General features: G+C 38.1%; 1 protein-coding gene and 1 long non-coding RNA gene across 6 annotated transcripts; one reads left to right on the top strand and one right to left on the bottom strand.

Annotated features, from left to right (window-relative positions):
* Window positions 1–219: 219 nt before the first annotated feature.
* Window positions 220–1,517, top strand: LOC145132741 (uncharacterized). Its single transcript, XR_013718223.1, has 2 exons — window positions 220–1,044; window positions 1,165–1,517. It is a non-coding gene; the product is annotated as an uncharacterized LOC145132741 (long non-coding RNA).
* Window positions 1,518–1,821: 304 nt separating this feature from the next.
* On the bottom strand, window positions 1,822–16,887 carry LOC145132739 (formin-like protein 17). 5 transcript variants are annotated; one of them, XR_013718221.1, is made up of 18 exons: window positions 16,511–16,885; window positions 15,254–15,936; window positions 14,958–15,179; window positions 7,216–7,748; window positions 6,992–7,109; window positions 6,810–6,881; window positions 6,624–6,722; window positions 6,507–6,548; window positions 6,305–6,385; window positions 6,173–6,223; window positions 5,988–6,051; window positions 5,241–5,335; window positions 5,096–5,167; window positions 4,894–5,004; window positions 4,350–4,421; window positions 4,209–4,275; window positions 3,676–4,116; window positions 1,822–2,095 (listed from the first exon to the last, which is right to left on the bottom strand). XR_013718221.1 is itself a non-coding variant. In XM_079067638.1 (17 exons), exons 2-17 carry the CDS (start codon window positions 15,470–15,472, stop codon window positions 3,737–3,739), a joined length of 2,304 nt encoding a protein of 767 aa, XP_078923764.1. In that variant the 5' UTR covers window positions 15,473–15,936; window positions 16,511–16,884; the 3' UTR covers window positions 3,409–3,736. The 5 variants fall into 5 exon arrangements, 1 of the variants encoding a protein (XP_078923764.1); XR_013718219.1 differs by lacking the exon at window positions 1,822–2,095 and adding an exon at window positions 2,966–3,142 and having other exon boundaries at window positions 4,894–5,010; window positions 16,511–16,884; XR_013718220.1 differs by lacking the exon at window positions 1,822–2,095 and adding an exon at window positions 3,409–3,567 and having other exon boundaries at window positions 4,894–5,010; window positions 16,511–16,884.
* Between the last annotated feature and the right edge of the window lie 267 nt (window positions 16,888–17,154).

Raw genomic sequence — 17,154 nt, 5'->3', positions numbered from 1 at the left:
TTGAAACAATGAAATGTGTCTGGTACTCCACATGATGATATTTATTAGGTGATGTGGTCAACTTATAACACTACTAGAAATGTGTCGGCATCCACAACGATAATAGTTTTCTACTGTCAAAGCTAGCTCATCAGCTTACATGACCGTTTAATGGGTCATGGGCAACAAAATCTTGTAAAAACTAAAAGACTAAACTGCACAAATGGTCTCTGTGGTTAGCTGAAAATTGCCACTTTGGTCCAAAAAAGTTTAGACTAGCACCAGTGGTCCAAACTTTTCATTTTGTTGCCAGTTTAGTCCAAAAATTTTGAAACATTTTATAATGACGGATTTGCCCCTTTTTATTTTATTTTTTAATTTTCTTTTATTACATTAATTAAAAACAATTAAAAATTCTACAAAAATAAAATACCCTAACCCCCTCTCTCTCTTTCTCTACGTAGGGTTTCAAGAAACATCCTTTTGCCTCTAACAAATCGTCGCCTCCTCCTTGAGCCGCTTCCTCCTTCGGCCACCATTTATTCAAGAAACATCTGCCTTCAACCATCATTTGCACATACCGCTTCAAGAAGAAATCGACTACTGGATCTATGGAGACGATCAGATCTTGAAAAATCGACTATCCCTCTCCTCCGATATTGGCCCCCGTCACAAACGGAGATCAGGCCACAAACTTCATCATCGTCTCCATTAGGATGATACGAAGTCCGATGGTTCTGGATATCGTTGTTGGAGATAGACGAAGCCGCCACCGCCTATACAAACTCTAGCAAACCCTAGCTCCGGTGCGGAACAAACCCTAGATCCGGTGAACTCCAATGGCCCTAGATCTGGTGAACTCCGATGGTGCTGGATTTCTCTCTCTCTCTCTCTCTCTCTCTCTCTATGTGTGTGTGTACCTAAGTCGTCACTAGAAACCTAATTACCAGACGTAATGATGGTTCCATTTTTTTTGGGAATTTAATCGGGTGCTCCCAATTGAGGTTTCTGGTGGTGTCGTGGTGGAGAAGAAGGCTAGGCAATTTCCTCCATTGATTTAATCAGGTATGGATATATCTATGATTTCATCATGAACGAGTGCTTGTTTGATTTCTGATTTTTGACGTGAATTGGAACCACCGGCACATTCTGGCTATAATTTACACATCTGTACCTTAATTAAAGGAAATACGAGGATCCTTGAGAGATATGATCGATCTAAGATAGGAAAAGGGTTAACTGCGATTGACCGGATGGAAGATGGAAGGAGGGAAAGCAAACACACAGATGATATAAGAGAAGAAAGGGGTTAACAAAGTTTGTGGTTCTAAATTTTTGTACTTCTGATTGATTCTTTGTTTTTTTATTTTTAGAGAGTATGTGTGTTTGATTATATGTATCGATCCCCAGTGTGTATCTATATGTGAAAAGTGTTTGTGGTTTGAGTTAAAGGAAAAAGGTAGGATGAAGAAGACGATGAGAGAGAGAGAGAGTGTGTGTGTGTGAGAGAGAGAAATTATTTTATTTTTCTTTTTTAATTTCTTTTAATCATAAAACTATTTAAATAAATAAATAAAAACTAAAAAAGCAAAAGCTAAGGGCAAAATCATCATTATAAAAAAGTTCAAAGCAAATTGGACCAAACTCGCAACAAAATGAAAAGTTTGGACCTCTGGTGCTAGTCCAAACTTTTTTGGACCAAAGTGGAAATTTTTAACATATTATAGGGACCATTCTTGCAGTTTTGTCAAACTAAAAAGTTGTCTTGCTGGTTTCTGTTTGTTTCTACCAACTTTATTCTAAAACTTGTATGACGATTATTAATGACCTAGAGTGGATTCATAGAGTTCAAATCGTTGTTCAAACATATAAATTCATTCTTGTTAACATGCCTTTTAAGATTAATTAATAGATTAGTTGATAAGCATCATATTCATTAATCTAAGCTCTTAAATCATATAAATAACCATTTTGCCAAGGGTTTCTTCGATAGAATGGATACGAAACAGTAGAATCCGTATCTAAACACCACCGGTTATCAGATAGTCCATCAATTTCGAATTAGGCAGATAAATCAGGGTGATCCTCTGATGGAGCTCAAACCTTCAAATCATAACTGCAAAAGTAAAAGACGGATACCTTAATTAGATGGTTGAGATGGCAGCTTGAATGAAATTGGTGTACGATATCAACAATAAACAATCATAACACCTCAAATTCAAGATTGGATTTATAAATAGAGACTTCCTTCTTTTATTCTCCGAAATGAGAGACTAAACCCTATAGGCTTAAGACACTCATAATTATCCCACTTGTACCCAAATGATCCCTCAACTTAGACTATATGCTAAACTCACCCAAGTTAGGAAATCTATAATATTAGAAGTCTAACAATAAAAGGATAAGAAACCTTTGCACATTCAAAACCAAAATAACCAAGATTTCACATTTTTTTAGAATACTAGTTATAACTAAGGCTAATTTCATTATGTACTTCAACATACTTACATACATATGAATACGACTAATAAATATGTGTACAATTGCTTATAATATTCAATCATCAAGTCCTCAAGATCTTTATGTCTCATAAGGGGATGCGGTAATCGAATATAAATGTATTGGCATCCACAACGTGGCAAAAAAGAAAAGAAAAAAGACAGTCTTAGTCAAAGCTTTGCCACAATTTAGCTAACATAATGTTGACAACGGATCCCATAAGAATTCAACAATTAATCACGCTCATGAGGTGAGAGTAGTGCTAGATGTATTGAACCCTAGGAAGTCCTCATGGCGAGTAGCCAAAAACGGACAATATCTTAATACATGCATATAAGACATTAAAACTTATATCATATTTAAGTTCTATTTGTCTGATATTAACATGATAGTTTATACTTTTATTACTTTTTCAACAATCACTCTTTTTCACAATCGCAACTATTTGACAATGTACATGGTTAACATGTATATTGATGATACTAAAAACTTTCTAAAAGTTGCTACTTTAAAGCAAAAGCATAGAATGTTACAAAATCGGTATCATTAAGTGTGTTAGCGAGAATGTTGGATTATGTATGGGGGTGGATGAGAGTGTAAAACCATTTCCACATCGGCTAAAGTGGGGAGACAAGCATTCCTTATAATGTTGTGGATACATCTCCTACAAAGACACATTTTAAAAGCAAGAGGCAATCGATCACATAAAAAAAAACTTTATAATTAAGCTTGTTAGATGTAAACAATCCCATGGCCGAGGGTGGAAGTCCTTCTGCGCCTGGTAGCCTAAAGCAGAAATATCTTGATGCGTGTGTGCGTCAGATGTTACATCAATCATCATGTGTATAAACTAACATAACGTGTATAAACTAACACATGTGCCTCTGATTCATAGATTAACCCAATGCGTGCAAAATGAAATGACTCAAATTTCTAAAAATGTCAGTGGTGGTCATTATTAATCCGAAATCTCATGTTCCATAAAAGAACTACAAAATCTAAGAGATTTAACTGCAGTTTTCCGCAAAATCAGTGAGACCTAGCTAGGATGCTATCACACTAAATTATTACAAAAAAATTTACGTCTTCCTGTCAGTTGCAGCACTAATACGTCAAATTCATCATAAAATTAAATGGAAAAAAATCGAAATAAAATCTTCTCAAATTCTTGATAGAAGTTTGATAATCATGACTAACCTTCACTCTGGTGATCCTCCAGCACTATCAGTTGCAACAAAAAACTTCACACTGCAGAAATTCACCATGCAAACTCTTCTTCTTCATCAATCAACAGATCATTACCATTTTTTTCATCCAAGAAGGCTGGAACACACACACCAGCAGCTGCAACCAGAAAGCCGCTTCTATTTTTCCACCAGTTTTTAATTATATAGAAAGGGAAAAAGCAAAAAAAGTATTCGGCACTTTCTATAGCAGTTTTATTTCTTATTGATTCTGACTCCATTTTCGAATGATTTTGTACTTTTGACTTTTTTTTTTCATCTGCCTTTAATATTTCTTGTTCGGCTGCTTTCTGTGCCGCCTTCTTTTCTGCAACCTTCTCCGCCTCTATTTGCTTGCAGTTTTCATCATGGGCTTGATTAAACATTCTCACAAACTTAAGCAAAGTGTCAACAACTGAAAACAATATCACAACTTAAAAACTGGAAATCAATTTGTAACAAATGAATATTTGATCATGAACGTAAATTGTTCTGATGATTGATTACCTGTTTCATACCGGCAATTTTTAGGGTCTTCTCCAAAGTAAATAATTAAAGCATCCACACTTTTACCCTGTGTAAAGTGCAATGTTAAAAACTGGGATACTTGTAGCAATATTTATATTTACAGGATTTTTTTATACCTACCAACTTTGAGAAAAGTGAGGCCTCCAGGGACTTCACTTCAGGTTCCGCAGAAGCAAGAAACTTTTTCAGAGACTGAACACGGTAAACCAAAATAAAACATTTACGTTAAAGTTAAAGTAAGACTCTCATTCACAACCAAATCCAACCCAACTTTTTTATAAAAAATAAAATAAGAAATATACATATAAATATCTGAGCATATTTTATTTATTTATTTTATAAATATCACATCTAACTATTTATTAAGAAAATTTTTATAAAAAAATAAATTAAAAGAAAAAGTAATAAAATTGCATGACATGTTTGGTTGCCAAATAGATGGAATACAATTCTGCGGATCCAATTCCATATATTTATATAGAAAACTATATTTTAAGTAAAAATGCAAAATATAATCAATTTTTAATTTTTTATCATTGAATTCCATTCCATTTCCTACCAACTCATGATAGATAGACTGCAATTCCTTGCTATTCCAATTCCCTCAAATTATAATTCCTTTGACTTGTTCTATTTATGGCTCTTATCAACTTTATGTGCATACCTTCCGAAAAATTTTAGACACATGACCATCTTTTTTACACAATTTCTTTTCTTGGACTACTTTCTCTAATCCTTTTGTAATCGCTTGCATCTCTTCTGCCATGATTTTTATCTGTATCTGAAATAAATATATCATTTTAATCGAAAAAAAAACTAAAGCAACTTTAATTAAAATAAATAAATGTACATGAATTTCACAAAACCTTTGATGCAGGCTCCAAGCTGGCAAGTTCCTTGGAAAAGTCTAGGAGTTCAGGTAGTTTGTCTGCAAGCACCTAACATATACAGCAAAGATATGTACCATAAACAAAGTGAAAGAAACACAAGCAAATAAATAAAAAGTCTTACCTTACAAAGATAATGCATGAGAGTCATTTTCTTGCTCTTGGCATGTGTTTCATTAAGTTTTAAGAGGCTGTCCAATCTAAACCCAACCGCAGCACCTAAAACCAAAAATAATTATGTAACTTCAAATAAAATAAAGAGTAAATTACACGAATGTCCCTGGTCCAAGTGTCAAATTGCACGTTTAGTCCCTATTTTTGGGTCGGCTTCCGATCTGCTTGCTTCTGTAACTACAAACTTTGTTGCTGGAGTGTAGGGGTGGTGGAGCGCCGACAGGAGAAGTGGTGGCAGCCTGTTTAGGTAGAATGAAAGATGTAGGGAAACAAAAAAAAGAATATTGGTTCTGTGATGGTGGTTTCCGGCAGGAGAAGGGGTGGCAGCCGGCTGATGCGGCGCCGGCGATCTCGCCGGAGATGAAGAAGAAGAAGTTGAGAGTGAGAGAATGTATCTGGAAGGTGAGCTGGTGGGGGTGGAATTAGGGACTTTTTCATTTTCTAGAGAAATCATAATTAATAAAATATAACTTTTAAATTATAAACAAATGAAAAATAAAAGAAATAGAAATAGAAAAGGTATTATAGTCATATCATCCCCAGCAGGGACGAAACATGCAAATATTAACAATATAAAAGACGGTCTAAGTTAATTTTTTAAAATAGGGACTAAACGCACAATTGGGCATTTGGACCGGGGACGATTCGTGTAATTTACTCAAAAATAAATAATATAAAACTAATAGTAGTAACTCACCTCTTTTAGTTCCCTGGTTCAAAGCATTCCCAAGAGAAAGAATTGTCTGCATGACTCTCCTCAACTATACAGAACTAATAAGCTGATATAACCACCATCAACATATATAAAATAGTAAAATTCAATCCGATCTTATTGTCACTAAATAACTGCATAATTAAAGTGACAGATAACTAATAACTTGCCTGTTCTACGGATAAATATACAATGTTTATGCTATCCCTAAGTTCTGAAACCTAAATTTCTAAAAAGAACAGTAAAGTTAGAATAAGGTAAACATAAGAAAGCAGGAAAGTCGAAGAATAACATCTCCTGACCTCTTCTCTAAATTGTATCTTATATGAAAAAACAACGAGTTTCGCTTCCGAACGTGGAACTTTCATTAGCTCTAAGAAGAACTGTTACAAGAAATCAGATATTAAAATTTTATATTTTGGTCCCCAAATTTATTGACATACTGATGATATTAAAAAAAAAAAAAAAAAAAAAAAAAAAAAAAAAAAAAAGGGTACTATGTACCTGTTCACATTTGCCCAACATCTCAGGTTCTCCTTTATAGCCCTAAGCATATAAAATGTAAGTTATACTATGAATAAAAGATATGGGTATGTAATGTAATGTAGAATAAAAATACACCTTAAGTAGTTCCATCTCCTCCTTTGTAGGACAGAACTTTATAAGCTTATCCACCTGATCAACATCCATTGCTAATTCATCCAAATTAAGGACATGCTCCTGTTAATTTTCACACCGTACTAAAGCATTAAAAACATTTATCAGAAAACCTAATTTGTGATTAATTGCATAATGTTTTCAGCTTACCATCAATTGAGGCAATGGTATCTTCACCTTTGAAAGCATGATTTCACAGTAATATGCCCGGCTATGCTCAATCTGCAACAAGTGTGAAATATCAACAAATCTTCCATACAAAGATGTATGAAGTCAGCCATAAGTACAGTTAAAGATTTCACATGCAATAAACAAGGAAAATAAATTATTACCAGTTGTACTTTTTCGGGTTCATTAGATGCTTTGGACTTTGCTTTTGATGCCTTGTCAGAATTCGGATTTGATGCTAAGAAGAGAGTTTCAAGTTCTGACATATCAATCTCTGGTGCCCTAATGAGAAATTATGCAAGAAGAAATTAGTAAGGGATCAATGTCAATATGTCAAATATATATATATATATATATATATATATATATATATATATATATAAACCACCTTGCAGCTTCGCCAGATTTTTCTGCTTCAGCCCACAAGCTTCCTTTTCCTACTCTATTTATTTTTGACCAACGTAACGGCTTTAGCTTTTTTGCTGGTTGAGTTTTCACCGCAGATGTCATTGATAAAACACACGGTTTATTTATAGGAGGTGGTGGAGATGGAGCAGTTACACCGCCTCCTTTTAAAGGTGGTGGTGGAGTTGGTGGACCTGCACCGGCTTCTTTGATTCTATTAACTGGAGTACGCGGTGGTGGTGGTGCTGGGTTTGCTTTGGGTGGGGGTGGTGCTGGTGGTGGTGAAGGACCTGATTTATGTGGTGGTGGTGGTGGTGGTGGTGGTTTTAGTGGTTTAGGTGTTTGTAGTCCTCCTCCACCACCACGAGGAGGAGGTGGTGGAGGAACATGCCAATCCACACTGTTAAACATTTCTTGAACATTACCAAATGCTTCTACCGGGACCCCCCCTTCTTCAAAACTAGACAAATCTACTGGGATCTTAGAAGCTTCAGGGTCCATTTCGGAGAAAAGAAGCTTCATCCAACAAAAATTACTTATATATATATATATATATATATATATATATATATATACATACATTATACATACATACATACATACACACACACATACATACATACTTACATGTACACACACACATATATATATATATATATATATATATTATTAGACGAAAATATATGTTGAGGGTGTAGAGTGAAAATATGTTTTGTATATATATATCCTTGTACTCGTTATCTTATGAAAAATAATCACAATATTCCATTACCAAGTTTATACCAAGTTTATCTTGGTATCAGAGCCTAACCCTAATCTACCCTACGGCTGCCTCATCCCTGCCTTATCTCTCCTGTGTCGACAGTTGATACACTCACCCCTCTCTTCTCTTTGATTAACACATGGCTCCTATTACTCCCTTCTCTTCATCTGAGAAAACCTCTCACAATTCACACAAGTTCAGATTCACCTTATCACCAACAAATTATGGGTATTGGAAAACAATGATCCAACCCTTCCTGATCACAAACGATTTGTACGGTTATGTTGATGGTTCCATCGAATGTCCTCCAGCAATTACAGTCACCACCACTTCATCTGGTAAAGATGGCCAAAGTCACCACCACTTCATCTGGTAAAGATGGCTAACAGGTGTCATCATCTCAAAGATGGCCAACAGGTGTCATCATCTCAACCCAATCCAGAAAACGCAGCATGGGTTCACAACGATGCCCACGTACGGATGCTGATTTTGTCTGCTATCTCTGAAGCATCTTTTCAACATGTTCAAGGTAATTCATCTCGTGAACTTTGGCTGTCCCTTGAACGAGCTTATGCACCTCATACTTCTTCACGTGAATAAACTTTAAAAACACAGCTTTTAAAGATAACAATGAAGGGTGATGAATCCTCTTCTGCCTACTTGACTCGTGCACAAGAATATTCTGACGCCTTAGCAAACATTGGTGAACCCATCAAGGAAAAAGACCTTGTCATGCTGGTTATTTCAGGACTTAGGGATGAATACAATGGCCTTAAATCCACGCTCCTGGCACGACAATTCCCTACTGCCTTCTCAGAACTCCATGGCCTCTTGGCGGATCATGATTTCATGATCAAAAAAATGCCCACCGAAGTCTCGCCTGCCCAAGCCTTTATGGTTGCTGTTCCCTCTCATAAATCTAGCACAACCGGGTCATCTCTCCCCACTGAAACTCTTCATGCTGTTCAGCAACTTGCTCAACAGTTGGGTTTCCAACTTCATCCACTGACAAACATATCCTCGCCACAAGCTCACTACACACAACGCTCGGGAAACAATCGGGATCGCCCTTTCAATAACAGATCTGGTCGTGGGAGAGGAAACCGACAACAAGGAGGGGGAAACCGATCTCAATTCAGTTGGGCTTCCAACTAAAATACAGTTTATGGTACGTGTAATCGGTGTGGCATAGGTCACGTTCCGTCCCAATGCCCAAACCGTGACCCCTCAACTATGTGACCAAAAACGCAGCCCTCTGCGAATTTTGCAGACTTCCGCTCACAAACAGGTTCTTGGCTACCTGACACTGGTTCGAGTCATCATGTTACCCCTGATATTTCTACATTTGAAAATTATGACACTTATTATGGCAATGACAACATTCACGTTGGCAATGGTACAGGTTTGCCCATCCTCCACTGTAACATCCCAACCGTCAGGTATTATTAATTTTTCCATTTAGACTTCATGTTTAAGGTCTACTCGATGAGTTGGCGCTATGACTCGTCGAGTAGCAGCGGGCCAGGACACGTCAATTAATGAGTGACTCGTCGAGTCGACATGGGGGACTCGACGAGTAGGCGCTGGCAGTGGAAACCCTAATTTTCAGGGTTTTGCACCCTATATATTGGACCATTAGCGCCTCCCACTGTCCTCTATCACCCTCTTGAGACCCAGAAACCCTAATTTCCGTGAGTGAGAGCTTGGAGAGTGTTTTGGAGCTTTGGGAAGTGACTTTTGTGAAGGAAATTTGTAGATCAAGAGACTAGCATCAAGATTTCTGTGTGGATCCAGAGTCTACTTCAGTTTGGGCACGTTTTGGAGGTAACCAGCTGTTACCTTAACCTCTTTTCTTCTAGAATCATTCATATGTGAAAACTAGGGCTTTCTTTAGTTATTGATGAAGGGATTTTGGTATGGGAACTAGATCTGAAGTTGAAACTTCAGATCTGAACCTCTTTTGAGTCCTAAGTCCATAAAGTTTCCAGCTCTTGCAAGGATGAGACTCTCCCAAGGTGTAAAGCTCCATTAGAAGCTTAGATTGGTCATTTAGAGCCTTTAGGGCCTTGCATGTGTGTAAAGTTTGCAACTTTACGTGATAAACATGCCTTAGAGGCTTGGATCTGTAATCTGGAACGTTGGCATGGCTTAAAAAGTGTCTGCATGGATGAAGGTCTGCAAGGACTCGGCGAGTTGCATAGTCAACTCGGCGAGTCATATGAAGATGGTCGTGAACTCGTCGAGTTGATGAACAAACTCGACGAGTCCGTTGAAGATTGCCTTGAATTCGGCGAGTCGTTCGAAGACTCGGCGAGTCGGCTAGGGTTTCTCCCAATTCTTGGACACGTATGAACTCGGCGAGCTAAAAGGGAACTCGACGAGCTAATCAAGGATTTCACGACTTCTCGAGTTCAGGAAGGACTCGACGAGTCGGTGGTCTGCACTCGGCGAGTCGAGTCAACATGGACTGTTGACCATGACTGGGGATTTTGACTTTGACCAAGAGTTGACCAGTTGACTTCTGAGAGTATTCTGGTAATTTGGAGATTTACGAAAAAGAGTTTTATGGTAACGATAGGTGGTGGAGTTCGTGTTGGTGATCCGGGAGTTGAGCTTCTAGTTTTAGACGACCGTTGCGAGGTGAGTTTTCCTCACTATACTCAAGGGTCTAAGGCACCAAGGCCGGCCCTTTAGATTATTATATGGTTATGTTATGCTAGTATGATCTGTTAGATCGGTATCCTAGAGGGTAGGATAATATTATATGATATGTGGTATGATCTGTTATATTGGCATCCTGGTAGATAGGATGGTGTTATGTGCTATGTGGTAAGATCCGTTAGATCAAGTATTGTCTATAGACTGTTATGTGATTATCTATTATATGTGCACATGTTTGTTTGGTGGTTGAGGCTTATCTGCTTGGTGCGAAGGCCAATAGACCTGGGCATTCCAACATGTAGGTTGTGGGCCATGAGTATTCCATCCCGAAGATGATTGGACTCAGAGTATGCAGGCATTCCAACCTGTTGGTTGTGGGCCTGGGGTATTCCAACCTGATGGTTGATTGGACCCATAGTATGTTGGCAATCCAACCTGTTGGTTGTGGGCCTGGGGTATTCCAACCCGATGGTTGATTGGACCCATAGTATGCTGTTATGATTATATGTGTATTGTTGCGGGTATGGGTATTTCGGGGGAACTCACTAAGCTTTCGGGCTTACAGTTTCAGTTTATTGTTTCAGGTGCATCAGGGGATCGCGGCAAGGCGAAGGTGTGATCGTACAGCTCCTCATGTTTTGTTTATGTTTCTGGGAAAACTCTGATATTATACATTTTGAAAACAAATTTGTAATGATTTTTAATGGTTCGAAATGTTTTAGAAGTTTCAATTTGTTGAAAATTTTTGGGTGTTACATCCACATTGGTTTCTCTAAACTTTATGCTCCCACAAAATCTTTCTCGCTTACAAACATCCTTCATGTTCCCAAAATTAAACAAAATCTACTTTCTGTTCAAAAATTTTGTCAAGACAATAACATCTATTTTGAATTTCACACCTCCTTTTTTGCTGTGAAGGACGAGATAACTCACACCACCCTCCTCACGGGTCCAAGTAAAGGCGGTCTTTATTCATTCAAGCTTCCGCGGATACAACCAATTTCAAAAGTTGCTTTCTCCACTACTTGTGCCTCTTCCATCACTTGGCATCAACGCTTGGGACATCCTCACTCTCAGTTGTTGAAGTCAATGTTATCCAAATACCGTTTACCTTTACTAGATAATTTTAGTTCTTTTAATTGTGATTCCCGTTCCATTGGAAAGTCATCAAAACTTCATTTGTCATCTTCCACTTATAAAAGTTCGAACTTTTTGGATTTATTGTTTTGTGATGTTTGGGGCCCCGCTCCTGTTACCTCTTTTGATGGGCACCGTTATTTCCTGTTATGTGTTGATCATTTTCTCGCTTTATGTGGATATTTCCATTAGCAACCAAAGCTGATGTCTGTGACACCTTTAAGGCATTCATGATTACTGTTGAAAGACAATTCCAATCTAAAATAAAGTTTGTTCAAACAGATTGGGGCGGTGAATTTCGCAACCTTTCCCAGTTCTTCTCAACACTCGGCATCACTCATAGACTCTCATGTCCACACACAAGTGAGCAAAACGGTCTCGTTGAGCGCCGACATCGTCATGTTGTCGTAACCGATCTCACCTTACTTGCCCAATCTCATGTTCCACATCGTTTTTGGCACTTTGCGTTTGATACGGCTGTCTATCTCATTAACCGCATGCCATCTCGAAGAAACTCCAATATCTCACCTTTTGAGCATGTCTTCAAACACACCCCCGATTACTCTTTTTTACGGGTTTTTGGTTGTCGTTGTTACCCACATCTCCGTCCATACAACAAACATAAAATGGACTTCCGATTCATGCCGTGTGTTTTCCTCGGCTATAGCACATCTCATCATGGTTACCGGTGTTTTGATCCCCAATCTGAGCGAATATACATTGCTCGACATGTTCGTTTCCATGAAGATTCATTTCCATACCATACCATATCCTCTCCAAACCCACCTGCACCTACATCATCCAATCCGTATGTCTCATCCTACCCCAACATCCCACCTGATTTGAACTACTCAAACACACCTCCCTCACCACAACATCCATTGCCATCACCTGAAATTGCACATGAAACGCCACCATCACCTGACCAGCAGTCAGCGATTCCACCTTCACAACAACATCAACCATCATCACCGCAACATCCGACACCACCACCCCCACCCCCACCCCCACCACCGTCACCACCTCTGCCACCCCTTATTTATACTTATGCTCGCAACACCCATTCTCGATCTACCATACCCACACCAACCACACAATCTGATATGCCTCGTCCTCGTCCCTCAAACCTTCGCCCTAATCCCAAAACAGTTAAACGTTCCTTTCATAGCCATATCAGCACACCTGAAACAGAACCTGCCACATTCAAAGCTGCACACAAGGACCCAAAATGGCAAAAAGCCATGCTAGATAAATACTCGACACTTCTACGAAATGGTACCTGGACATTGGTACCACGGCCACCGAACTCGAATATTATTGACTGTAAATGGGTGTATAAACTCAAACGGGACCAAACAGGGGCAGTGTCACGATACAAAGCACGCTTAGTTGCCAAGGGGTTTCGACAACAACACGGTATCGATTATCAGGAAACTTTTAGCCCGGTCGTTAAAGCCACCACCATTCGGGTCATTTTATCCTTGGCGGTCACACAAAAATGGCCCTTGCGACAGCTTGATATTCAAAATGCATTTTTGCATGGAGATCTCCATGAAACCGTTTATCTTCGACAACCTGAAGGATTTGTTGATTCTGCCAAACCTGATCATGTGTGCCTTCTTCATAAGTCCCTATATGGCTTAAAACAGGCTCCACGAGCCTGGCTTCATCGGCTTTCTACGACACTTTATACTCTCGGATTTTAGGCCTCCAAAACAGACCCATCCTTGTTTATTTACTCTTCCAGAGGCATTCTTTTTTACATGCTTGTCTATGTGGATGACATTATATTAACGGAAAACAGCCCTACTGACATTGAGCGTGTTATTCAGACTCTTAGCCGGACTTTTTCACTTCAAGATATGGGCTTTTTATCCTATTTTTTGGGCATTGAAATTGTTAAACAAGGACCTGATCTGATTTTGTCTCAAAAGAAATACATTCTTGACATATTGGAACGTGCTGGTCTTTCGCATGCAAATCCAGTTTCAACGCCTCTTACCACCACATCAAACCTCTCACTTGGCGATAGTCCACAGTTTGATAATCCGGTACAATATCGCCAGATCGTTAGAGCTCTTCAATATGTCACTTTATCTCGTCCAGACATTACGTTTGCAGTTAACAAAGTCTGCCAGTTCATGCATTCTCCCACTCAAAATCATTGGTCCGCCGTGAAACAAATTCTAAGATACTTGCAAGGTACTGTCTCCTATGGTCTTCTGATTAAACAAGAGTCGGCTACACTTTTACATGCATACACAGATTCAACTTACACTCCGTTGAATGCTCTTTCTGATGCGGACTGGGCTGGTTGCCCGGATGACCGCCGATCCACCGGGGGATATGCTATCTAACTTGGCTCTAATCTTGTTTCGTGGTGCGCACGAAAACAAAAGACTGTCTCGCGGTCATCCACAGAGTCTGAATACAAAGCTCTTGCTGATACGGTTGCAGAACTTACATGGCTTCAAGCACTCTTACGTGAACTTCGTGTCTCTACTCCTTCTGCTCCAATTTTATGGTGTGACAATCTAGGAGCCACGTACCTAACCACGAATCCTGTCTTCCATGCACGTACTAAACATGTTGAAGTTGATTTTCACTTTGTGCGAGAGAAGGTTGCCCGACGACAACTAACAGTTCAGCATATCTCCACAGATGATCAAATTGCAGATATATTTACAAAACCTCTATCCTCACAGCGATTTCTATTCTTACGTGACAAGCTACAGGTCGCTACTCGGCCTTAGCTTGAGGGAAATATTAGACGTAAATATATGTTGAGGGTGTAGAGTGAAAATATGTTTTGTATATATATATATCCTTGTACTCGTTATCTTATGAAAAATAATCACAATATTCAATTACGAAGTTTATCTTTTATATATATATATATATATATATATATATATATATATATATATATATATATATATATAGTTGACAAGTAGTATGCATGAAAAGAAATATGAAAGGTTTTTTTTTTTTTGTGATATTAGCTAGAAAAAAGGATCAATGAAATTATTTTTGATGTTTAGTGATCTATTGAACACAACTTAAGTAACTTACTGAAAAGATTTCAGATGGTTTGTTACCCATTAATCTCATTAATCCTAAAAAATAGTATGTCCTGTGACAAGGAGTAACATGAAGAAAAGTACCTCAGCTTTGAAGTCGCTAGGAAATTGATCCTTTTTATCCCAAGATATATCGACTTCGTCACGATTCAGCATCAATGTATTCGATTTGAGGAATGCAGTGTTGAGCATGGCACGATACATAATCGTCTCCTTAACCAAATCATCATTTAAGTTAATACACTCCACCACAATGTCGCCTTCAATATTGCAATTAATGTCAATTTTAAGCTGCTCATTTTCTGCCTGAAATGCATGGAAATTATAATCCTTCAGAATAAGATACATAGACCTAGAAACATAATAGTGACATATCATACCTGATTGTAAGAATGGACATTCTTACTCCTCCTTGGGGTTGAAAATAAAAGTTTACGGGTTTTATCAAGGTGTAACAGCGGATCGCGTCCATAAATTCTAAATCCAGGGCAACAACCTCCTTTTCCATCAAAATCAGGAATCATTCTGATTATCACACAATCTAATTTAAGTGGTTTATCTGGTGGAGGCCATTGTTTATCAGCATTCCTCTGACACATACTGTAAGTACCTCAACTGAGAAGCTGTAGGATCCAATCCTGTCATCAGGGGTACTAACTTCTCAGATAGGGCCTGTTTGAGAACCATCTCAAGAGCCCTACTTTCAGAAGTGAAATGCTTTCTGTCAAGTAAAAGAGCAGCCAACATGAAAGACAACACAGGCCAACCACCAAGTTCACTGTGCAGTAGAAGAACGTTTTGTTGTCCAAGTGAGAGCCAGCTTTCACTTGATTTTAGAAAATGGTGGATCACCTCTATTGTGAGCACAGGGCAACCTTTATAGTCCCGGGGGTAGTCCATTATAGTTATAAAGTGTTCTGATAGAATTTGGTGGATCTTGTTTGCTGTATCTCCCTCCCGAAAATAGACAATCATGACTGAAGATTCAGGGTAAGTTTCTTGAAATTGATTTATGATGTTGCACACGTAGGCTTTGTATTCTTCTTGCTCCCAAGTTTTAATTCTGAAACAGGAGTCAAAGACTATACATCAAATGGGCGAGTCATCAAATCAAAAAGAAACAAGTTCTAATCTTGAATATATTCAAACTTACAAAGAAATTGAACACACATTACAAACACCGAGTTGTACACACATGATGCTCGCCTCTAATCTACTAGACAATGTCATCAGTTTAAGACAAAAACCTTATAATAGGATAGATGATGACCTTGAGAAGGTTTCCCAATACAAGACCACTTTCAGTTACTAATTTTGTCCAAATAATCACACTTCAATATAATACCACAATTTCATAATCCGACACTAGTTTGAAGAGTAAAGCTGAACTAGTGCATACAATTTTTTGTCCGGGAATTCAACTACCTAATGCATCAAACTCCCTAATGCATTTTTGTCCGGGAATTCAACTACCTAATGCATCAAACTCCCAAATTAGAAGTAGCATCTAAAACTAGATAGAAGTGAAGTGATGATTACAAAAAAGGAGAAAAGTTTTAACAGAAAAGGTAGTCGTACTACATACATAATTAGATACGCATATCAAACAAATTACTCCATAGAAGGTAAATAATTACCGTATATTCTTTCAATTTCAAAGACATCGACAATTCCATCGGGCAGCATCTTATTTCGAAACAACGCCATTCGAATTCACTGATTTCTGAAGCTCTAGAAACAATTTTGATAAATTCCCCAGGCACGAAGGAATTGTTTGCTTCCATTTCAGAGAGAGGACGTAAAAATAACAGTCGACCTTGTAACTCGTAACAACTAACAACCTTCTATTTAGGTGCCGATATCTTAGGAGGTGAGAGTTGTGGGAATGAGTTTGAAAATTCCGAACTCTCTGGGTAAAATAAAACCTGTGAGATGGAGATCGGAGAGGACGAGAAGGGGGGTTAGGAACAAAAAGAAGTAAGCAAAGTTACACTGAAATTGTGAATTCGACAAACCCATAAGGACCATTTCTGTAAGTATGACATCATCTTTATGGCAATACATATCTCTCCGTGACGAACTACACCAAACACAAACAACATCGTTTTAATGGATATATGTGTTAGCTCCGAGTTTGCCATTGGTATTTAAGTATAACATTAAAATTTTATATATAAATATTATTAAAAAAGAACCTTTAATTTTAAATTGAAAAAAAATATGGACATTGTATTTCATTAATAAATCTTCCACCTTTGGATCAATTTGTTGACATCATCAT

The sequence above is a fragment of the Lactuca virosa genome, chromosome 8 (genome assembly GCF_052849685.1).
Source record: "Lactuca virosa cultivar CGN04683 chromosome 8, Lactuca_virosa_CGN04683_v6, whole genome shotgun sequence".
NCBI classification, from domain to species: Eukaryota; Viridiplantae; Streptophyta; class Magnoliopsida; order Asterales; family Asteraceae; genus Lactuca; species Lactuca virosa.
This window is presented reverse-complemented; position numbering and strand designations above follow the sequence as displayed.

Excerpts from the sequence above, each read along its gene's own strand:
- LOC145132739 (XM_079067638.1), bottom strand. The coding sequence starts at position 15,472 with ATGTGTCAGAGGAATGCTGATAAACAATGGCCTCCACCAGATAAACCA. Across the intron at positions 15,180-15,253 it reads ATGTCCATTCTTACAATCAG|GCAGAAAATGAGCAGCTTAA; the intron begins GTATGATATGTC and ends CATGCATTTCAG. Across the intron at positions 6,723-6,809 it reads TACCATTGCCTCAATTGATG|GAGCATGTCCTTAATTTGGA; the intron begins GTAAGCTGAAAA and ends GAAAATTAACAG.